Source organism: Mytilus trossulus, chromosome 4, assembly GCF_036588685.1.
Source record: "Mytilus trossulus isolate FHL-02 chromosome 4, PNRI_Mtr1.1.1.hap1, whole genome shotgun sequence".
In the NCBI taxonomy this organism is placed as follows: Eukaryota; Metazoa; Mollusca; class Bivalvia; order Mytilida; family Mytilidae; genus Mytilus; species Mytilus trossulus.
The window spans coordinates 67,620,400-67,645,428 of NC_086376.1; the positions used below are offsets into that span (position 1 = coordinate 67,620,400).

A 25,029-nucleotide genomic window follows, 5' to 3' on the forward strand; every position below is an offset into this window, starting at 1 on the left:
CTTAATATTTGAATACCAATGATGTATAAGAACAGAAAAGTTACAGAACAAATTAGAAAAAATTCATTAACACTGTTACCTTTAAAACCTGTGTTTTGTTTATATCCTTTTTCTTTTCATCATCTTTTCTTGCCATCACTAATGCTATCCTTCTTTCTTCCTCCTGAGACAGAAATAAAATGGTATATAAGAATAAAATATGATCAATATTGTACCAGCAAGGGAATAGCTAATCGCACAACTTTTGGAGATTTTTTAATATTATATTTGCTTTTCATTGAATATGCCTGTATTTGTAGGTCATGAAATAAGAATACATTCTTTCTATAGACCTAACATTACAATTCAATGCAATCTTACTCTTCTAGGGTCAATATTTAAAAATATATTTGTTTTATAGGTGTATGTCTATATTTAAATTGTAGTTTTTCAAACAATATGAAAATTTTCATTTCAGTTTTCACAAGGTTTCTTCCATAAGAAAAATAGAATGAGTTAAAGTTGAATTATTTGAAAAGACAACATTGTTTTTGACTTGTCTTTAACTCTGGTATATGAGAAAACATGCAATTTCTGCATATATTACCACCAAAAGTGCAAATAAAAACATTTGGGAAGGTGTTGTTTTGAGTGTATTGATAAAAAAAAAACTAACAAGTATTTTTCATATTGGCCTACTCAATAGTTTCTGTTTCCTGGTTGACAGGTTTAAGAATGCTTTCTTTATAGGGTATGAAATTGATGCAAAAGGAACAAAGTTACCCTTTTCAAGTAGAATGGATCTTATGGAAACACACTCTAGTATAAAACTATATTTCCCCTGCTTTGTTATCTGGGAGTATAGTCAAATCTACATTGCTTTTAAAATTACACTGAAAACGAAGGATAATCTTTTTCTTTAAAAAAGGAAGGGACATAACTCCGACAAAACAATTTACTTGAATGTTCAACCCCCAAACAATATGAAGCAAATAACTAATGTTATAAACTTTATAACTATGAAAAACACTATAAGTAGTCATTTATTGATCACAACAATTATCTATGAGAAAATTGCATGCAGTTATAATATGTAAAAACTTATTAAAGCAACACCATTATTGAACAAAAACTATTTCAAATATGAATATATGGATTTCAAAATCCATTCATAAAGTTAAATATCTTTCTTCAGAATGACATCAAACATCCTTAGTTTGGAACCTTGTACATCATACAATAACCTTTTTCACAGTGTTTAAATATATCAATATTAAATTATAAGTTTGTATTTCTTCAAGGACTAGTTATTATTCACACTTTCATTTACATAATAGCATCTAGTACAATGTATTTTTGAACTCTTTTTGAATGTTATCAAAAGACATAAAATATTTACATATATATAAAGATACATATGGGTTAACCATCAATTAGACGGCAACCAGAAGATTTAACCAGTTTACCAAAGTAAACATTTTCAGTTACCATTGATAGCCGTTTATTGAAAAGAACTGACTTAATAAGAATCATCTCATTGCATGTCTGCAGCAATACAACTTTAAATGGTCTATTTTTTAAGACTGAATGTGAGCTTTGACTTGTTTTTCACTAGTTATTTTGGAGCCCTTTATAGCTTGTTGTTAGGTGTGAGGCAAGGATCTGTGTTGAAGACGGTTCTTTGATCTATAATGGTTTATTTTTACGAAATTGTGACTTAGAAGGACAGTTGTCTCATTGGCACTCATACCACATCTTCTTATCTCTGATTAAGGAAGAAATACTATGAAGATGTAATAACTACTAGTATTTGTTTTACAACAGAATTTCCAAGACTAAAAACAGATGTAATTTAATTGAGACAGCAACAGATCCCCCATTAATTGAAAGAAGTTGTACATAGATTTCAGAGAGTCAAAGATCTTTTATCAAAACTGGTCTTTTACTATAAATATAGAGGCTAAAAATATGGCGATAAACAATAAACAATCATAAGACAAACAGTATACAAACACATCATAGAAATCAAACCCTACCCAAAAACTGCTACAAACAAAGCTAACCTCTTATAAGGTTCATACCAATAAGCATCACAGTTTCTAGGCAAAACATTTGTCCTGAACAAGCATGAAATATTTGACACTGTTTGTTAAATAAACACAACAATCAATCAATATATGTGACACACAATGACATACCAAAGTAAATGACACAATTACCCTTTGAAAAAATCCTTCAAAATATGTACTTTGTCCTAAATTAACCCATAAAATCTTTATAAAGAGACAACATGCAGTTTACAAATGAGTTTTGGAAGGACCATACATATGAAACTTGACACAAGGGAATTAAACATTTAAACAGCTTATCTCCCTTGAAAAAATTCTCTTGTGTCTGAAGTCCATTTTTAATAACATTACCCATGCAAAGAAAAACATGAAAATTGTAACAAATATCTAAAAGAGTTAGAAATGCTTTCAGTGCCCATCAAATAACACTGATGAATATTTGATTATAAAGCCAATGAAGCATGGTGTCATAAAATGTAAGAATGATATACATGCATGCATGTTAACTACAGATAATCAATAAGCTTTTTACACATTAATCAAATCATCATATTATACTTAATCAAAATGTCAAGCCTTTTATTAATTAAGTATATTTTATAATTCCAAATCGGTTTATTAGACTTAGAATCAGTGCAAAATTCCAGATCCATTGGAGGCTACAGAATATAAATATATTCTTGAATATTAGTTGCAGAACTTCCCTGTTTCTAGTGCTATAAAATTATCCAAACCAAATAAAAATATGCAATTATTTAACTTTTATTTTCCTGGTATTCAACTTTGTGGTCCAATTAAAAAGTAGAATTTTGCAAGAACAAATAATCATGGTTATAAATAAAGTATTATAATTAAGTGGCAACTGTTTTTATTTTAGACCATTGTAATAACCACAAAACTAAGACTTTGGAATACTCTATGAAACCACAAACTTCTTCATTAAATGTTGGGTTTTTTTTTTTTAAAAGAAAGATTATTTCAAACAGGTATCGTTCTTTTCAAATTACATGTAAAAGAATTCCAAATTTTTAATTATACTGTTAGTTTAAAATTTTGTCCATGCAGCACACGCATGCATATATATTACCCTCACAGGAGATACAACTACTGGAAACACAGCTGAACATGTCAACATTAATGGTGTAGCTTTGAAAGATTGTTTGACTACTGATAGGCCCATTGTTGTACCAGAATTTATACGAGTTGGTTGTGAAGGTGTTGAGGGAATAGATTCTGTACTCCCGAGTGTTATTGGTGATCCCAATGAAGACATACCTAAACTTAGGTCCAAAGATGTTGAAGAAGTACTGGTGCTCTCAGCGGTATTATATGACAAAGCTACAGCAGATAAAGATGGAGCAGAAACTGATTTCGACAATCCAGTTTTTTGCTGAATGCCTTGTACAGACATTGTTTGAGAAGTTGCATTCTCAGTTTCATGTATAGTAGCCATGGTTGTTTTACTCTGGATTTGTAATGGTGGTTCTTTGAAGATAGTCAGCTTGTCTGGCTTTTTGGCCTGGTTATCTGCAATTAGTGGTTCCTTAACTAATAAATGTTTGCTTTGGTCCTCCAATTTTCTTACAGATTTTGTCCTGAGTTCTGGCAAGGTTTTTTCATTCATATTCATATCTGCTGTCCTTAAATTTGGCAGTGATTCTGAAGTCTTTAAAAGCTTCAATGGTGTTGCCTTTTGAGACTGCTTGCTGTCTGCTGAGCTCTGTAAATTATTTATTTTGACAGGATGTAGTTCACAACTAGCTAGGTTTTCTTCTTGATTACCGGTAGTGTCATTTCTCTGACCTTTATTTTTGTGAGTGCCTAAGGACTGATGCATGGTACCAAACTCTTTGCTTTTCTTTGTTTCATCAGCTGCAGACTTGTGGATTTTAACAATGTCATTAGATTTAGGATTTTCAACTGCTTCGACTGATTTTGGGATGATCATGGTAACCTGGTCAATTCCATAACTTTTCTGATAGAAATTTCTTGTTATAGAAATGTCATATTTGTCTGTTGACAGAGAAGTTGTTTCTTTCACAAGGACAACATCTTTTTCAGATTTTTCAACTTTTTGGTTTAAGTGTACGTCCTTATCGAAAGATTTCGGCTCACTATCATTCAAAAGATTGGCCATTTCATTGGAAACTTCTTCTTTCGCATCTAACGACGTTTTGAGAATGTTTTCTAATTTGGTATCTCCATTTGTCCCATTAAAATTAAACTCGGGTTTCACAGTTGACCTATTTACTTCCATGTTCCTTGCAGTTGACCTGTCTAATTTCATTTTTTCAAATTCTTCTTCATTACAAGTAACTCTTACAATTTTATTATCAATTACTTTCCAAAATGGCATAAATTTTTCTTGTTTTTCTCTATCATAAGTTTTTTCAATAAGATTTTTCGAATCGCTTATCAGAGAACTGATATTTTGTTCTTGTGCCGTCTTAAATTCAGTTGTCCTTGACAAATCAGAATCAGAATAATATCTGAAAACATTTTTGCCTTGCAGAACATCATTCTCAGACAATTTGTTCTCACTATTTTCAGAATATTCTGAAAGTGGTCTGGAAAGAGTACCTGTGGCCTCTGGACGATCTCCATCTTTTAGTTGTAAAGTTTTATCACTTGTTACAGAATATTCAGAGATAGGTCTTGAAGCGTTATTTATCAAATCTGTTTCTGTCAAAGTTTTAGTGCTTTGGGTAGATTCAGAACATTCAGAATATTCAGAGTTAGGTCTCGTTACTTTTCTTGGCATTTTTTCAACATTTTGAATACTATTCAGAGAATTATTTACAGAGTTTTGATCAACTGAAGTTTCAGACCCATTTCTTGAGTTCTTTTCCAAAAAAGGTCTAGATGCACTGACAGAAGTTTGATGAAAAGAGGGTTCAGATACAAATTTCCTGTCATCGTTACTTTCAACAGGAGACAAAGTAAACATTGGAGAGGTACTCAAGGGGTCCATTAAGCTCAAAGTGTGTCTCTTCATGGATGTTTTAGGGCTGTAATCATTTAATTGCTCCACTGAAGTATAAGACCTGTATAGTGTATAAGGTGTTTGAGGTTTAGTAGCCATGCCAGTTTTATTTGGTAAGAAGTTTTGTCTCTGTGGTGTGGTCTGGATCACTGTGTTTGACACAGAACTAGCTTTAGATGACACTGTGGTGTTGACTGCCCAATTTGTTGCTTTCACTGTCATAAATCTTGGCTTTCCAAGAGGATTCCTTCCTTTGTTGTCACTGTCATCAACTAGACCAATTTTACTCATATCACCTGCCGAAGACGATACATGTGTTCTTTGAAAAGCTGGAGTGAAATGGCTGCTGGAAGATTTTTGTGTTATCAAATTACCAGCAACATTCTTGTTATCAGTACTAGGACCATCTAAGATGTTCTCAGCAGGAATTACGGTGCCAGTACCAGCCAAATTTGATCTGAATCCAGGCAATGACATTAAATGGTACAGTGGGTTATATAGTCCAGGCCTACGACTAGACACAGAGGTACCAGGATCCTACAGACAAAACATGTCAATATGTTCTAAATAAAAATGCAAGGGAAAAAACATGCAAATATTTTATAAATAAAAGTGCAAGGTATAAACATGCCAATATTTTCTAAACAAAAGTGAAAGGTATATACATGCAAATATTTTCTGAAAAAAATAGCCCAAGGACAAAACATGTAATACGGTTTTATTGAACCAGTACCAATCTGAATAAAACATATAAATGTGTGTTTCATCTGACACACCACATATAGCAAGACAAAACATCTTTTAAAATGACAAGAACTCAATAATGCTATATTATCTGTTGTCACTATTTAATGCAATGCTAAGGGGAAATTGCACAATTACTTTCCTTCAGGAAATATAATTTGTATTGCTGTACAAATTTTTCTTTTAGTATCATACAACTATAACCATTAATTTAATTCATTAGTTGATCTGATCTAAATTCTGAAAATCACTAAATTCCAGTCAGTATACTTTAATTTATATATGTTCCGGACCATATGAGGATTTGGACCATACGCGTATGGTCATGACCATATGGGTATATACTCATATGGTCCGACCATACGCGTATGGTCGGACCGTACGTGTATGGTCGGGGTAATTTACAGGTTTACTTCTAGTTGTCACGTCATTAAAAAGACACTACCAAAGGTAATTTTATTATAGATCTATAAAAAATTTAATAATAACAAGATTAACAAAATGAAATAAGCAGTTTCACACAGTAAATTTTTTCACTAGTCATAACTACAGTAAAAAACTTTTTTTTTCATTTTTCGATGTGTTATTACGAGTGAATGGCAAAATGTCGACATGGGAAGATAACCTCCAAATATATCTTATTATTGAACTGTTACACATTCAATCAATTGTTTTACTATAAACTGACGTAAACGTCGACAGGATAAAGAGTCTAATAATGTGCTTACTTTTGAAACTTTATATAATTAGCATTTATTTAGCAGTGCAATATTCAGAATGTTTATACTAATACGTGTTTTTGTTGTTAACAAATGAATGACGTAATCGGCAAGGACCCTAGTTTAATTTTCTAAGTTGTCTGGTGATATGATGCACTTCAGTCTTGTTACGATATTGGAAATCTAGAGCTTTTTAAAAACATCGTAGACACATCGGAATGACCCAGGACCCCAAAAAATCTATGGTACCGTACCGTATGGAAGTAAACGTCATCCTAAACATACAAGCAAGAATACCATTAGCGATGAAAAGTAGCTTTGGCATAATTATTTAATGCTATTTGAATAGTAAATAATACAATTGCATGTAGAAACATTGTTTTTTATAAAGTTTTCTAATGCATATTATTGAAAATCTAATACCGATTTGGTCCAAATACTCATATGGTCCGGCCCGTTAATAACCAAACGAGTATCATACTCATATGGTCCGACCATACGCGTACGGTCGGACCATACGGGTATGGTCGGACCATATGAGTATACGCATATGGTCATGACCATACGCGTATGGTCCAAATACTCATATGGTCCGGAACATATACACAAATATTGACCCATAAAATTATAAATTATCCACACTCTTTGGTGTTAATATTGAACTATATTGACCATAGCCCCTACAAATATTCACTGATTACTTACTGTAACTCGTTTCATGTCCAACTGTTTAAGCTGTTGCATATGTCTGAGTACAATCTGTTTATAGTACTGTTCCTGAGCGATAGGGTTCCCATCGAGAGATATTTCTGACAGACTAGTAGATTCTCCAAGGCAAGCAATGTCTTCAAAACTGAAATAAAGAAAGATGATTTAGGAAATGATATTTTGAGTTTAATTTCGTAACATAAAACCCAAAAGCTGTTTGTATTTCAACTTGTTAAAAATAGACTACAAACTTTTTCCTAAAACTAATTATTCTATCTCAACATGCTAAATGCTATAAACCTAGAGTTTTACAGTCTTTTCAAAGCTATATTTTAAGTCACGTAACCTGAAGTTGTGGGTTTTATTGTCCTAAAAACAATAAACTGTGTCTTGTTTTCAAATCAAGGAAATCCAAAGTAAAATTAATGTTGAACTGACAAAAATCAAACCCAATACATATTGATTGTCCATATCAATGTCGTATGATTGAAGCTTTATAATGATATATATCATTCAGAAACAAGTATATTACATGTTTTTTGTAAGTCAAGGGCTATTACTCTAGTAAACTAAAAACCAAATAGGCAAATACGTTTTTTTCATTTCATATAAATTCATATAACATTTTTCCATTTGGCTAAGCAGTTCTTCATTTGTATGTACATTTTACTATGTAAGGTGGATAGAGTTATCAGTAGTTCACTGGACTGATATGCAAAAGATGATTTACACCTAACCCTCAATTGAGTCAAATTTATCAAAGACAAAAATGCTGAAATTGCTCTAAAATTTTCAGAGTTCAAATAAAGATCATACTAGAACATTTATAAAATATAAAGTAAATATGTATTTTCTTTCTTAAAATTTGACACTTTTGAAATACAAGTACTACTGAAATCTTCTGTCTGTCATTTTGGAGCCAATCTCTTTATTTACCAAAGAAAAAATATCTTTATTGTTATTTATTGAGCTTAGTTTCTGATGTGAAGACTATCACTGATAACACTTGGCACCAGTAAAGATGGACATGATGGATGTCAAATGCTATGAAATTTTTGCTAAAATCTCTTTATTGTATCTTATTCTCAAAATCTGTTCATAGCAATCATCCTCTGAAAAAACTTATGAAAAAAAACTAAAAAGGAATCTTAACATGCAAAGCAAGATTACATTTGTCACATGAATAACAACATAAAATCCTAAGTTTAAGGTTCATATTCCTTTTGGCCTTCTTTAACTGTCTCTAAAATCTCTGACAGAATCAATAGAGAATAATCAACAGAAACTTGAGATTTTGACAACTAAAATATGATGACTGTTTAAAACTTTGAAAACCATACTTTTTCCCGACTTTATATCCTATTTAAATCTTACTCAATACGGTGTATCACGTTTAAATCTATTTCAAAACGTTTTAAATGACTTTATAACTGATATGGATCTGAAGCACCAATTTTAAACTGTTACTTGAATTCTTCTGATATACACTTAATTTATTTCTATATTGAATATGATAGGTTATCAACCTATTCCTAACCATTTTTATACTTTTTACATAGTTGATGTTTATATAATTTGGGTAGTTGGCCTCTGTAAAACTCTTTACGATTGTCTGGTTTGTATATTTGCAATTATTCATGAAAATTTGGCCTTCTAAATCTTTTAGGGTGTATAGATCTAATCAAATGCAAACAATATGAATTCCATTCTAGAAATATGTGCATCTATTAAAAATCCCATGCTGGGTTAACCAAGAAACTAATCGGTATGTGTGGCTTCCCTGACAAGACTGTGTGCCGCATGTGGAGCAGGATCTGCTTACCCTTCCCTAGCACCTGAGATCACCCCTAGTTTTTGGTGGGGTTCGTGTTGTTTATTCTTTAGTTTTCTATGTTGTGTCATGTGTACTACTGTTTTTCTGTTTGTCTTTTTCATTTTTAGCCATGGGGTTGTCAGTTTGTTTTAGATTTATGAGTTTGACTGTCCCTTTGGTATCTTTCATCCCTCTTTTCTGAATAATGTGTTAAATTACAGAGACATTTTTCCTAATAACATTTTGAATAAGGAGCTAGCATGGTGAAAACTCAATTTAAGGTATTGGTTTTGTACAAAGCACAGTAAAAGTTTGAGATCATTATTATGTACACTGTATGTTTAAAAAATTAATAGACACAACATATAGTCATAATATTGATCCTTGTTTGCTTCAAGTTTAAAGTCAAGTGGAGTGACAACATTATGATGGAGGTTCCATAATTATAGAGTTGTCTTTAAATATACACTTTCTGGTATTGTAAAACTGACTATCAGGTTTAAAAGTACAAAACCTATGTACAACACATCTACTTTTAGACCACAAAAGTATACTTAATTCACTTTTAGTCAGTTTTAGACAACCAAAAGAATATTAAATTCACTGAGACAACCAAAAAAGCTCTTAAACTTGCCAATTAGTCTAGGAAAAAAGTACTCATTTACTCAATCAGTCACCTTATATGTTGCCATTAGGTGTCTTTTACATTTTTTGTACATGTATATGCACCAAACAAAACTCATCAATATTCTATTAAAGTAGCATGTGCAAGATTTCTCTGATTTGAAGTTCTTACTTATGCTATATGAAATACCATTCATAAGATGCATTTATGAAAAGGAAATTATTGCATTGAAAAAAGCTATATTTCAACATGTGCTTACAAATGATAAGAAATTTATCAATAATGGATTATAATACTTTCATTATTACAAAATTAAACACCAGAAAAACAAAAAAATACTAATTTCTTTTTCACAATAGAAAACACTTACTTTCTGCCATTACGACAATTTTTGACTTTTTCTCTATAGTTTCTGTAATGCCACATGATAAACTATGTTTCCTCTCAGTTCTTGATGCAATCAATTGTCTTTACAACGTATATAATTCCATTTCAAAAGCAACTATTTGCTCAATATATATCCATGTATACTTGTTGCTTATCGAATTTCCAATCTCAAATTATTTCGGTTTCCATCAAATTTACCAAATTAATAAGAAATCTCAGTTGTACATTTCCATTAAATACAAATCTAAATTGAAATCACATATCAAGAATTCCAATAAAGTTGCAAAATTAAAATAAATGATCCCAGTTTCCATTGTTCTTTACTTGTACATTTTTATCAGCTAGATCTTTTTATGATATTACTGGTACATGAATTTCATAAATACCAAAACAAGAAAACTGTGAAAAACAAGTGTAAATAAACTCCTTCCATATATAGATTTAATAATTTGGGTGAAATAAACAAAGGTATGTTTCACTGATCATATTACATGTATATCTAATCTCCAAGATTACTTTCAAATCTTCTTAAAAAGACAAACTGTCAATTAAGTAAAAAACAAATTCCAGCATGTATATTATCCAAAAGACTTATTTTTTAAATAACCACAAGACAGGTCTATTAAACTGGAAACTGAATGGGTTAACCTACACATTATATTTTAGATATATACAAACATCAACAATAGGTCAATTCTTATTGAAAGTATAAAAAGAGGTATCGTTTGAAGGTTGCATGCATAATATTTACAGTATATATAAAAGACAGCTTTTAATGGGTAGGTAGGACAGCTCTAATATCGATTTAAACCTGTTCTAATATTGATTCCTTTTAGTATGTTTCATGTTTAACTAAACTATCCTCGTCTCTTTCAACAAATTTACTCTCTTGTCTGATTAAATAGTTTATAACAAAGATAATTAGTTTTGTTTGAATACTGAAAATGTTTCTTTCGTTGACACAACAATTTACATTTTAATTTCAGCGAAATTTCTAAAATGGCACCATAATTTCCGTTCGGATATAAAGGAACTTAATTTGTTAAACAAGGTCTTCACCTATAAAAATGTCATTAACTCCATAACTGATTTGTTTAGTACATATCAAAATAACGAAATAAGAAAAAGCAGTTTAATAACAAAAAGATCACTTTCATCATAGAGCATTTTTTTTTTAAATGATGGAACATTAACAAGTCATCATACATGGTCTACAACAACTGGGAATGATCTATGTATATTTTCAAAAGGTTAACATATTAATACAGTGTGCTCCATGAGCAAGCTCAGACCTAGCATATGTGATGGAGGGGAACATTCTAACAAAACCTTATTGAATAGATTTTCATTTTTTAGATATTGGAACTGCAGTTCAATTTAAAACATTTTGATATCCTTGATATCAATTCTCAGAAAAATACAAGAAATTATAGACTTAAGCGCTTATGTCCCTGTTCCTTTTGAACAGACTTATTCTAACCTCTAGTATTAATAGTAAATTGAAACTGAAGTGTGCAAACTCATTGAAGTTCTATCCTTATTTTCTAATTAAAAAATATTAGCAATATTGGCTATTGTTGTTGGTCATATATATCAGATATTATTTCTTAAACTTGACACCCTGTCCAAACTATGAATGCCAGATTTTTAATCCTTTTTAAAAAAAAAATCTTTCTAAAGAAAATTAAAATTTGTAAGGGTTCCGCGGAACCCAGTGTCTCGCCTATTTTTGCTGTAAATCGCAGGCTCAACAACAATGAGGAAAAAAATCAAAATATTCCTCTTGTTACTATTTTATGATTGTAAGAAAATCTAAGTCCATTTAAAAGAAAATTACAGAAAAAACGGAGTAATCTTTTTACAAAATTTACTTCTGGATACAATCTTATGATCATAAATAAGCTTCTGTCCAAGTTTGGTACAAACCCAGGATAGTTTAAGAAAGTTATTAAAATTTTAAAAACTTTAACCACAGAGTGAATGTAATGGTTCTCGGCAGAAAAACTAAGTCCATTTAAAAGTAAAATATGGAAAAAATGGATTTATTTATTTACAAAATTTACTTCTGGATACTATCTTATGACCATAAACAAGCTTCTGTCCAAGTTTGGTACAAACCCAGGATAGTTTAAGAAAGTTATTAAAATTCTAAAAACTTTAACCACAGTGTGAATGTTTTGTTTCCCCGCAGAAAAAACTAAGTCCATTTATAGTAAAATACGGAAAAAATGGAATTTTATTTTTACAAAATTTACTTCTGGATACTATCTTATGATCATAAACAAGCTTCTGTCAAAGTTTGGTAGAAATACAGTATAGTTTAAGAAAGTTATTAAAATTTCAAAAACTTTAACCACAGAGTGAATATTTGTTGACGCCGCCGACGACGCTGACGCCGACGGAATGTAGGATGGCTTAGTCTCGCTTTTTCAACTAAAGTCGAAGGCTCGACAATAAAAAGGATCATTGATGCCTAAGCAGAGTTGATATCTTTATGGATCTGTAGCAAAAGAAACAAATAAATATTTGTGTCAAGTACACAGAAGACCTTACAGTTTAATGACAATTTATTCCAAATGTGGGAAAAAATGCCTACATCTCAGTCTTTTAAGTGAGGCTTTAACTTTAAACCTTTGACCAAAATTTAAAAGAGTTCTTTTTCACTTAAGGTTAGTATAATCCAGGAAAGGTTGGAAAAGATAAGAGTTATATCACACACTCTTACTATAACTGCTATGGACAATGAGTGTTACAATTCTTCACGACACAGTAGCTGACCATTTATAAACACACTTTTACTATAACTGTAGAGGTACTGCTGTTGTGGACTATAAGTGTTACAATTCTTCTCTGTCAAGCTGCTGATCATATAAAAAAGTTCTGTTAAATAGTTTCTGAGTTTGACCTTGCGAGACCCTCATGGGAAGTCAAGGTTGTTAAGCACCCCATAGTAGTACATGTAGTAGTTTCTGATAAAAATGTGTCAGAAATTATTTGCTGGAAGGTCTGACAGAAGCACAAGGTGAATCCAACATAACCCCCTACTTTAAGAGTGGGGTTATAATACAGATGACAAACAAAAATCATGATCAATTAGATTTGAAAAAAAACAAGATTTAATAGTCCCAATCTTAAAAAGCTTTTGCTATTAAGAAAAAAACGTTACCTATTTCTCTTCCAAGTAAGCCGCGGAGTCACATCCTGGTCCAGAGATTGATTGTCTACCTTTTTGGCATTTTTGATTGAAAATGAAATTCCCTTAACACCTAACTTGTCCATTTTCCTATGTCTTTCACACAGACAGTGAAGTAACTGCTGTTTAAATCTCTCAAAATCCATCATCTCTCTACGAGACATTATTAATAGTCCACTCCAAAATTTTAATCCCTCAATAAGTTATTTACTGACCATTCGAGTCAGAGTCAACAAACTTTTAAGACCTTTGTTTTTGCTCATAATATTTAACTTTTAAAAATATGAAGATTTGAAATTTAGTCAAGAATTCATTGCACTTCTAAATTATTCTTTTATTTCTTCAAATCCATGTTAGTATATTACAGTAAATGTTACGTAATAGCTGCAGTGAATCAGAACACATGCTGGTGCATTTACTGCAAATTCTGCGTAAAATTGTATCCAACGGTAAAATGCACCTCTATACCACAATTATCAACTTTTTTTCAACAAATTTTGACCATTTTAAATTGATACAGTATGTCAAATAGCTCATTAAACTTTCAATAGAGAACAAACTATAATACCACTTCACATAGCTATAATATATCTTAGTCAAACATGTCAAATATTATACTGAAACCATATAAATCATATTTGGCAGAATAAAGACACATTCAAATAAACCAAATTACCAAACTGGTGTTTCTGATCAATATTGCCTTGTAACACACACACGCAAGTAAACAAAACAAATTTTTAAAATTCTCACTCCAAATGCATTTACAAGTTAAAAAACTATTCAATTTTTCAATTTTACTTTCTGATTTTCTTTGTTGAAAGTGGGACACACAATAAGATTGTAGAAAGCAAAAGATTGAAAACTTTGTATAGAGATGAATGAGTTAATTAAAAACTTCAGTAATTATCAACAAGACGACTTGCTTTTTATAAACCTAGGTATTCATTACAACTTTCCTATACATGGTAATGAACTAGTGCTCCCCATAAATTTAATTTCTAAACTTATTTCTGTTATAAATAACACATACAAATCATTAAAAGTAACTTGATATCGGATTTTTTTTTTTATTAGAACCTGTTTAATAAAATTAATATATTGCATGATTGCACATATTAAACTGATCAGAAATTTCAACTGAAGCATTTAAATAAACAGGTTATTTTATATGCTATTCCCTTTAAAATGGCTGTCGCTCACCTGGCAATAAGGGAAAGGGTGCCATCCGTTATTGCTAGCAATTACAAATCTAGTTTTATATGCTATTCCCTTAATGTGTAGTCATCATGATACAATATAGTAGAAGCAACAGGGCAGAAATATTATCAACCATATTACATCAACTTAACAAAACAACCCAAATATAAAAAAGAACATATGGTATGATTGTCAATGAGACAACTCTCCACAAGAGATCAAAATGACACAGAAATTACCAAAAAATACCTCAGTCCACTATTTTAATTTTATCCCAATCCTAGCCAATGTTTTATAAAAAAAACTTCAAAGTGCTTGTTGGTTAAGAAATAATTCTTTCATGCCATGCTCTATGCTCATTTTAATATGGGTATAGGCATTATATTTGTTGATATCTTTATACCAAGTGTTAGCCAGGTATATATTGACAAATATAATGCCTACCAATGTTAAAATGAGCATAGAGCATGGCATGATAGAATTATTTCGATTCTAATAGAAAAATTATGAACTTTTGTACTTTAAAGCTGACTTTAAACACATGTTCAAAAGGCATTCATTTTGGATTGATGAAGTCAAAACGCTAAAGAAAATCAACCGTTTCACAATAAACAAATGAACAGATACATGTAAACTTACTTTTAAAATGATTTTTTTTAATTTTCAAGTAACACCAAAACAAATGTCCAATTTGATATCCCCCCCATTGTTCAAAACACAGCTGAGGTTGCAATTTCGATTGTGTTACTTCACTGCTAAGCTGCTGACCAGCTATAAAGTATTTCTGTTAAATAGTTTCTGAGTTTGACCTTGTGGGACCCTCATGGGTGGTCAACATCGTTTAACACCTCTTGGTAGTAGGAGTTTCTGATAAAAATGTGACAGAAATACTTGTTTGAAGAACTGACAGAATATCAAGGTTGATCCAACATAACCTCCTACTTTATGAGAGGAGGTATATTATATATGGCAAACAAAAATCATGATCAACTAGATTTGAAAAAAAAAACAATTACAAAATTAAGAATGGAGATGGGGAATGTGTCAAAGAGACAACATCCCGACCATAGAACAGACAACAGCAGAAGGTCACCAATAGATCTTCAATGCAGCAAGAAATTCCAGCACCTGGAGCTTCAGCTGGCCCCTAAAATGGCCAAATCCAAATCAATAAATCCTAAAAAAAGTACTTTCTATAAAGAAAACATTTACCTATTTCTTTTCCAAGTAAGCCGCGGAGTCACGTCCTGGTCCAGAGATTGATTGTCTACCTTTTTGGCATTTTTGATTGAAAATGAAATTCCCTTAACACGTCAAAAAATTCCCTTAACTACGTCAAAAAAGGACCCAGCAAATTGAAAGAAAAACATCATATCAGAATTTTCATTATTAACCTGATTCCTATTTGTATATACTTCACCCTTTATACATTATTTTAATGTCACTTCTAATGTTTTGTAATGATTAACATTATTATGAAGCTGTAAAAAACCTTTAAAAAACTAATATTAAAAATTTGTAAGGGTTCCGCCAAACCCAGTGTCTTGCCTTCTTTTTGAATCTTAATGTTTTTAGAACTCTAACTACAGACTATATAATAGTAACTGGAACAAAAACTTAGTCCATATATAAGTTACATCTGGAAAAACTGGAAATAATTTTTCACAAAATTTCCCTCTAGATACATTATACTAGCTTTTGATCATAAACAAGCTTCTGTACATGTTTGGTAGAAATCCAGGATAGTTTATGAAAGTTATTCAAATTTCCCAAAATATTCACCAGAGTGAATGTAACTGGCAGAAAAACTCAGTCCATTTCTAAGTAAAATATGGAAATAAAAAAAATAGAATTTTATTTTACAAAATTTACATCTTCTGATTATAAACAAGCTTTTGTCCAAGTTTGATAGAAATCCAGGATAATTATCAAAATTTAAAACTTTTAACCAGAGTGAATGTAATGTTACCTGGCAGAAAATCCAATTCCATTATAAAATAAAATATAGATAAACAAGATTTTATTTTAAAAAAATTTACTTCCTGATACTTTTTTTATGATGATAAACAAGATTAAATCCAAGTTTGGTAGAAATCCAGGATAGTTTAAGAAAGTTATTAAAAATTTTAAAACTTAAATTACAGAGTGAATGTAATGTTACCTGGCAGAACATTTAAGTCCATTTATAAGTGAAATACGGAAAAACAGGAATTATTTTTTTTACTAAATTTATATCTGGATACTATTTTATGATCATAAACAAGGTTCTGTCCAAGTTTGGTAGAAATCAAGGATAGTTTAAGAAAGTTATTAAAAATTTTAAAAAATTTAACCACAAAGTGAATACTTGTGGACACAGCCGCTAAAATATGTGATCGCTACAAAAGTCGGAGGCTCAACAAAAATGAGCATTCTAAATTAAATTAATATGCACTTCAATTTCAGATTTAATAATGTCAAATCTCAACAGTAAACAAGGTGTCACTTAAGATAGTTGGACAATTGAATAAAGGAAAAATGTAAGAAGAATACGGTTTTACTCCAAATTTATTCTGAGTCTGCAGCTTCTGAAGAACATCTTCATAAAAATAAACAAAAGTAAATCAGAAACTGTATACATATAAATTCTTCTTTTGTGTCAGTCACTATTAAATAATTAAATATGCTGCAGAATTATGTGAGGTGAATCCAGCCATGAAATGTAACCTATCTATCAATAATTTTTCCGCAACATTTTCACTGAGGTGAAACTCTGCACATCATGAGCAACTTACTATCAGGCTTGGAGAAATATGCATATTAATGATACATAATCACCACATGCTGCTAAATCAATTTATACCCTTTAATAATACATTCTGTATAACTTACCTCGAAATTTCATTAAAACTAAGAAACAGCCTCTGTAAGCTTGGTAAATTGTCCACATCAACCTGCAAAATCATATATTTGATTAAACATTCAATAATAGAACAAAGAAAGACAACTCTATCATGACTTTTTGACAAAAAAATGTTCTGGATACTAACAATCATGGAATATCATCTTCCCTGGAATTTGAGGGAAGAGGAAAATACAAATTTGAAAAAATGAAAAACTGGACAAAATACAAAATCTTAGAAACTTTGACTGGAATATAGTAAATGATGCAATCAATTTAGAATCTCTCAAAGTAGCAATTTCTTCCAGAAACTGAAACATAAATTTCTTCCAGAAACTGAAACATGAAATTGATACCAACAAAAACTAGAAGAAACCACGCTATTGAAATAAATAAGTGTCTAAACAACACAAATTAATATATGAATGCATCTAAGATTTGGAAATTGGCCTGAAATGTGCATATGTACTAACAAAAGGTCAAAAACAAGGAAAGACAACTAAATAAAGAAAGCCTATTTCACATCTATGATTCAACATTAAATAGGGTAAAAAGATATGAATCAATTATAAATTAATTAGATGATTGTGATTTTTTTTTTGCACAGTTAACAGAATGTGAAGATAGTTAATTTAAAATGAAGTTTAAATTATAAACATAAAATGAAAATAAATTTCCAAGTGAAAGCATGAAAACATAGATAATACCATAAATTGAAATAAAAAAAAAGAAACGTTTAAAGCCATAGTTTAAAAAAAAAGTTTAAATCAAACTTGGTTTATATACAATCCATTTTATTTACAGTATACTTTTAGTTAACAGGTTAACAAAACAATACATGACTATAATCTACTCAAATCACTACATTGTATTAGTTTATGTAAGGCTGTTGATTCTTTCAAACCATCCAATATTCCAACAAATTTTTGAATATAAATCAATAGAAAAAATAGTAAAACTGTCTCATATATAATAAAACCTGTCTAAACTGACCCCTCATAGGTGTTTTGTTTGGATTATACAGGTATTAGGATTAAATAAAAAATATTCAAGAATATTCATTGTTTCAATGTACCAAGTGAAATCCATAATAAATATTAAGCTAAAAAAATTGCTCAGACGTGACAAAATGCAACATATTTTTAAACAAGAAATCAAACGACCAGATTTATGACAAAACTGAATGAAAAACAAATATATGAGAGACAGCAATCAATGACAACCATTGAAGAACAGGCTCCTGACTGGGAACTAAAACACAGAAATTATAAAGGTTAAAACATGTCTTTTGAGCACTCATTCCTTTCCCTTTTTTGGAAAAGTATAAAAATCAAATTTTAGAAAAGTCAGATGGAAACGGATTATCTCAACAGATTGGTACAAAGTTAAATGAGAGTTGATGTATATGTGGTCAATTTATACTTAAAAAACTTAAGGTATATGACCACAGGACATAGATGGAATAATACAGTTGTTATCCATTCGTTTTATGAGTCTTAGCTTTTGATTTTGCCATTTGATTTGTTTAGAATTTTCCTAAAAGTTTGGTATCTTTGTTATTTTACATTTTTCCTGGATTGACTTTCATCAAAAATGGTCAAACCTCGACCTTTGAAAGCCAAAAATGTTGAAGCCTTAGTTTCTAAAAAACAATTCAAAAAATAAATTTAGAAAGATATGTACTAAATCAATGTCATTACTGGTGAACTGACTACTGAGCTGATGATACTCTCTTGTACTTAATTGACGCTTAAATCTATAGTATCAAGACATTTGATTGAGGCATACACATGACAAAATGACCTGATACTTGCTACACATATACTGATACATACTAAAGGTTAAATAAATGATCAATTTCTTGTCTCCTACGACAGGCACAAACATTGGACATTAAAAGCACATTATCATATTATTTATTTTCCTCATCTACCCAGTTTTTCTAAATTTTGGAATTAATTGTTTCATTACATTTGCTCCAATTTTTGTACATAAATAGTTTTAAATTGATGTGGCCTAATCTAACATCCCCTGGGTTTAATTCCTTAGTATCTGCTGGCCCGAGAACACAGTTATTTCGTAGTGCATTTCTTTTAGACAATAAATTCAAATTAAAAAAATCGCACCTGCTCTTTCTTAAAAATAGTTTTACAGTGTAGTGTACTACCAGTGAGACAAATAATATCAAAATTATAGAAACTTCTACCAGCTCTAACTCAAAATATTGGCAATTCTGTGTTAAGGGGGTGTAAAATTCAGTTTGACAGCTTCAGACGTGATAAAATTTGACCTTTCAGAACTGGACCAATTCACTCCTTAACATAAAGTTTCAGCACCCAAATTTTTTTGACATGTAATTACATCCCCCTACTTAATATTTCATGCATTTAATATAAATAAATAAATAGGGAAAGTGTATTAAATAAAACATGCAAGTTATACACTGTTTACACTAGGGACTATATTCGTAGACAACGAAAACCAAAGGACGATAACTGTGTCATTGGACCTAATAGGACAGAAAGACTTGACCAATCTTTATAAAACTTTGCATAACCTAAGCTTGGGCAATAATGAGATGGTTTGCCAAGTTTCATGGCCATATGTCATATATAACAGAAACTGGGGTCATTTTAGTATTGACATTTGGATGTTTATTTTTGACGTATAAATTAAATATCTTCAACTGTCAAGATTTTGGCCTAAAAACTTGAAATTTTGCAAAAATTTACTTTTTAAATGCTCTTGAATATTATATATTAAGTATCAAAAGCATCTGCACACTCATTTTATTTATCAGATGTATTGTATTTATTCCAAAGTCAAATTTATATGCGCCTATGCATGAAAATAGAGATTTTCCAATTCAGGGAAGCCTTATATAAATATGCATTTTTGTTAGCCAATTTGAAGTTTTTGAAGTTTTTTAAGCCTAAATTATTCTTTCATATATATTAAATGTACTTTAAATGTATAGAAAAGTTACAAAAAGTATACCACATGAGTATAAAATGGTCTTGGAACATGCAGTACTGAGAATTATTTAGAGTCAATTTAGGCGGTAGTCCAAATTGACATATAAAAATGCACACAGAAGCTATCAGAAGTGAAAATGTGTTACTTTTTGTTCATTTCTATGCTAAGGTGTTATCATACAAGAAGTCTAAATGCAAAAGGACTCTTGCATTTAAATTTTTTGAAAGACAATATGGTCTGGCGGCCAGTTTTTTCACATTTCGATGGAAAACTTGCATTTAGTTTAACCCTTTCCTCCATTGAATTTTTTTTTTGGCATACTTGATTCGCATAGGATTTTTTTGATAAAATGCTAAACTTATGCTTTAAAGTATTAAGGCATTGCGAAAAACAACTATTTCATCAAATAAATTTAAGTTGGATATTCCTATGATATTCCTTTTCATATTGGATACAAACTTTATTAAGTCAACTGCAGACACTTTGTAGTCAAAGTGTTTCAACTGAGGTACTACACAGGCGTCAAAAGGCGTCATTATGGAGTAAGGGGGGTGGCGTCAAAAGGCGTCATTATGGAGGAAAGGGTTAAGTCTCAAAAGGTATAAATTTGGACCACTTACTATCATACAGGAAAAAAATATGGTAACCTTTAAAGGAGTAAGGTGTACTGAATATAGTAAAAAGCTTTCTTTTCAGATTTAGTGAAATATTTGTGATGGACTAGAGATTTGATGTACAAAGCGCTTCACATTTTACATACATCAGTTAGGCCGTTTAACCAGGGCCATGAATACAAAATATTCTGCACTTTTTTTCTGTGATAGTCTACTTTTCTCTTTATTCAGAGTTCACAAATGGTTAATTAAATTTGATTTAAGCACAGAAACACAAATATCAGGAACAAAAAAGCTGTCAGATAGAAAGTCAGCATGCCTCTTAGGCATAAAATGTAAACTTCTTTAAAATCCTTATTATAGCCGTAGAATGCCAAAATGTCAATTTTTAACAGAATTTCTGTAAACCAAAGATGTAAATCCTTTACTTTTATTGAGTTTGACAAATTGAAACCAGCAAATCATTCAGGAAAGTTCCCAAAGTACAGAATCTAGATTTCAGTAATCCATCTCTTAGGCCCGAGAACACAGTTATTTCGTAGTGCATTTCTTTTAGACAATAAATTCAAATTAAAAAAATCGCACCTGCTCTTTCTTAAAAATAGTTTTACAGTGTAGTGTACTACCAGTGAGACAAATAATATCAAAATTATAGAAACCTCTACCAGCTCTAACTCAAAATATTGGCAATTCTGTGTTAAGGGGGTGTAAAATTCAGTTTGACAGCTTCAGACGTGATAAAATTTGACCTTTCAGAACTGGACCAATTCACTCCTTAACATAAAGTTTCAGCACCCAAATTTTTTTGACATGTAATTACATCCCCCTACTTAATATTTCATGCATTTAATATAAATAAATAAATAGGGAAAGTGTATTAAATAAAACATGCAAGTTATACACTGTTTACACTAGGGACTATATTCGTAGACAACGAAAACCAAAGGACGATAACTGTGTCATTGGACCTGCTATAATATATAATAATAGAGCATATAAAATCTACTCTGTTTCCAAAACTGAGCAATCTATTGTAAAATCTGTTTTACATCATACCATTCTCCACTATATTTTAACATTCTGACATTTTGTTAACACATGTTGCTGCAATAATAACTCAATGTTTGTGAAATTTTTGTGAAATTGTTCATGATTTTGATTTTATGATAATTTGGAAAATATAGCTGCATCATTTAAGTGTGCACTAAGTTCAAGTTTGCTTGGTTGCTAGGTGAACTAGATATTCACTAAGTAAAGAAACAAAATGGTCAAATAGGTTTACCGCCCATAGTTTTGTTACATGGCTCCATTATTTGATTGGCAAAAATTAAAAAAAATACACTCTTTTAAAATGAAGAGTACAATTGAATTATTGACTAGTAAACAAGAAACTTAAACTTATTCATCTATGTACACACTTAAAATGATACAAGTATTTTTTTCTCTCAGACCAAGAATAAATGGAATGTATATTAATAAACTGCTGCACCATAAACACTCCATTCCCCAACAATTCTTAGAAAAAGTTTTGACTTTATTTTTCAGTCTTATGCTTCTTTCCAATAACTAAACATGTGTATTAAACTGATTCAATCTGGAATTCCTTAATACTAAGGTTAATACAAAGATTAAACTTCCTTAACTGTTGAAAGACAATGGGAAAATTGTCAAAAGTGTCTAGATCCTCAAACCATCAGTTCACTTTGGGAAATTTATTAAACTTTGAAATAGTGTAGTATGTTAGATCTTGCTTACTTTTTTAAAATCAAATTCCCATACTCTGAAAACTGAAAAGGCTATGGTGAATATTGTTTAAAAGTCAACAGAAGGAAAAAAATTTGATGATGTTTAAAGTAAACCACTTATGGCAAACTTGAGTTAGAGTGCTTCATGTGAAAAATTGCTTACCCGGTATTTTTCACGCTTCACAGTCCTATAACTCTAGGTTACAAAAAATGAAAATTGTCAAAAATTAACAAACAGACCATGTTTTGAAATATTTTGGTCAATGTAATTTCAGACTGAGAGGTAGACCTTATCCCTAATCCCGGCTGACCCGGCCGCTTGAACTTTTGACGTTTACAACAATCACTAATCCATTGTGGCGTCAGATATTTTGTTTTATGACGTCAAAATTTTTTCGGGAACCTGTGTGATTTCAAGCAATGGCGGACAAATAGCGATAAAGTGTATGCTGTTCCACATGTACAATTAAATTGCTTTAGTCCTTATACATATTAACTGTTTCTCTAATAAAACTACACAACATTTCATATACTATATGTATAAACTGATATAATAAACATTTAATTTACTCAAAACCACAGTAAGATATAGTGACACTGTTAAACAAATGTATTTCTAACATTTTCCTTTGTTACAGCCAAATGACTTGATTGTGTAGGTAGAGGTAATATCTTTGGTAAGCTTGCTTTCTACTTGAACTGTAAAGTTATTATTAGGTTAGGTATACTACCCTCTTTTAAGAGAAGACTAGTCCTATAGATAACCAATATATATGTGTATAAACTACTCTGAAGGTACTATGTAGTATATCTAATCTTATAATGATTTCACAATTCAGCTAACAAGCAATTGATGATAGTATCTTTACCTTCAGACTCAAGTCTGTAAACCTAAACAATTCTTTCACTCAAACTCCCAATAACATTTTGTACATCAAAAAAATGATTTCCATAAGAATATATCCATTCAAAGAAAGATAACTCCTGCTGATTAATAGTTCTTAAAATTCCATATAAGCTTAAATAACTGGACTAAGAGAGCAGACAGATTTTTAGCAGACACAACAATTAATGCACTATATAGAGTTTTAGTTCAATAATATTTACCTTTCTACTCTGTTAAAAAAGTCATTTATGAATCAACTAATTATTGTACAAAAGTGTTACTCTCTAATAGCCTATGGTCAAGTTGATGTAATTGAATGATGACAGTGAATTACTTCCACTTGACCCTGAGATAAATTTGTCATGATGTAGAATGGAATATGAGAATGTTGTAAACTCTTGCAAGTAAATAGAATATAAAGGCGATAATTTGAAACACCATATAAATGTATAAAGTCCATAAAATAGTGTATATACTGTTTTTGCATAACTTCTAAAAAACTGAAGTAAACAACTTTAGTTGTCTGATTTTGATAAAAGGCCATTAAAATTAAACTCAAAGCATAATTTCAACTTGCAATAGGATTTTGTAATTAACAAAAAAATGTTGGTTATTTTTTTAAGTTTAAAGCACAATCTAAATTGAAAATAAACAAAATTAATTAAAATAGAGATACATTGTAAATTTCCTACCCTTGAAGATCAGAAGATTATAAATAACTACATAATTTGAAGTAATGTTGTATATAAACCAAATTTAAGATCCTACATTACATTCTAAGATTATACATACCACAGTTTTGATTTTGTTCCGTCGAAGGTTTAGTTCAGCTAATGAATCCATACCCGATAAGTTATCTACATGCACTATATGATTTCCTGCTAAATTAAGCACTCGTAACTCGGACAGATGATTTAAATTTTCTATATTGGATATCTGAAATAATATAAAAAACATATTTTGGGATAAATTCCTTTATACAGTAAATTGGGCAAATGAAATTCAAACAGAAAGGATTATACATATCAATATGATCATACTCTAAAACCATAGCAATTTCTGAAAAGCCAAGAGCCTCTCATTCATAAAGTAATAGGTTCTTGTTGCTTAAAGTCATATGAAACCTCAATTTAAAAATTTTTTTTGAGTGACTATCCTCTTTTGAATGACTGTCTCATTTCTTAATAAATCTACTAGTCTGGTAGACATATTAAGTGGTGACCTATCAGGTGTACTTGAAAATAATTACCTGATTTCCATGTAAATCTAAAACATCTAACTTGAACAAAGTATCTAAGTTTTCTATCCTCCTTATCCTGAAAAAAAACCCCAAACATGTTAACTAGATTAAAGAAGACACTCACAATACAAACAAAAAATGTTGTGTCTTTTTATATTGTTTTCTCATTTGATATATGTATCAATAAAACTTTTTTCAAAAACAAAAGCATAGCTACTAGGTATATAAAATATAATAACTTTTATAAAAGGAAAACTTTAAATGTAG

General features: G+C 30.5%; 1 protein-coding gene across 12 annotated transcripts in view; it reads right to left on the reverse strand.

The window, feature by feature from the left end:
* The window catches only part of LOC134715810 (leucine-rich repeat-containing protein 49-like), an 86,878-nt gene that overhangs the window by 35,818 nt on the left and 26,031 nt on the right, over positions 1 to 25,029 (reverse strand). For all 12 annotated transcript variants that reach the window (XM_063578270.1, XM_063578268.1, XM_063578266.1 and 9 more), the window contains 5 exons: positions 24,772 to 24,838; positions 24,315 to 24,458; positions 17,292 to 17,353; positions 7,200 to 7,347; positions 80 to 163 (listed from right to left, as the gene is read on the reverse strand). In XM_063578270.1, coding sequence (XP_063434340.1) covers positions 80 to 163; positions 7,200 to 7,347; positions 17,292 to 17,353; positions 24,315 to 24,458; positions 24,772 to 24,838 — 505 coding nt within the window. The remainder of the gene's footprint in view (positions 1 to 79; positions 164 to 7,199; positions 7,348 to 17,291; positions 17,354 to 24,314; positions 24,459 to 24,771; positions 24,839 to 25,029) is intronic.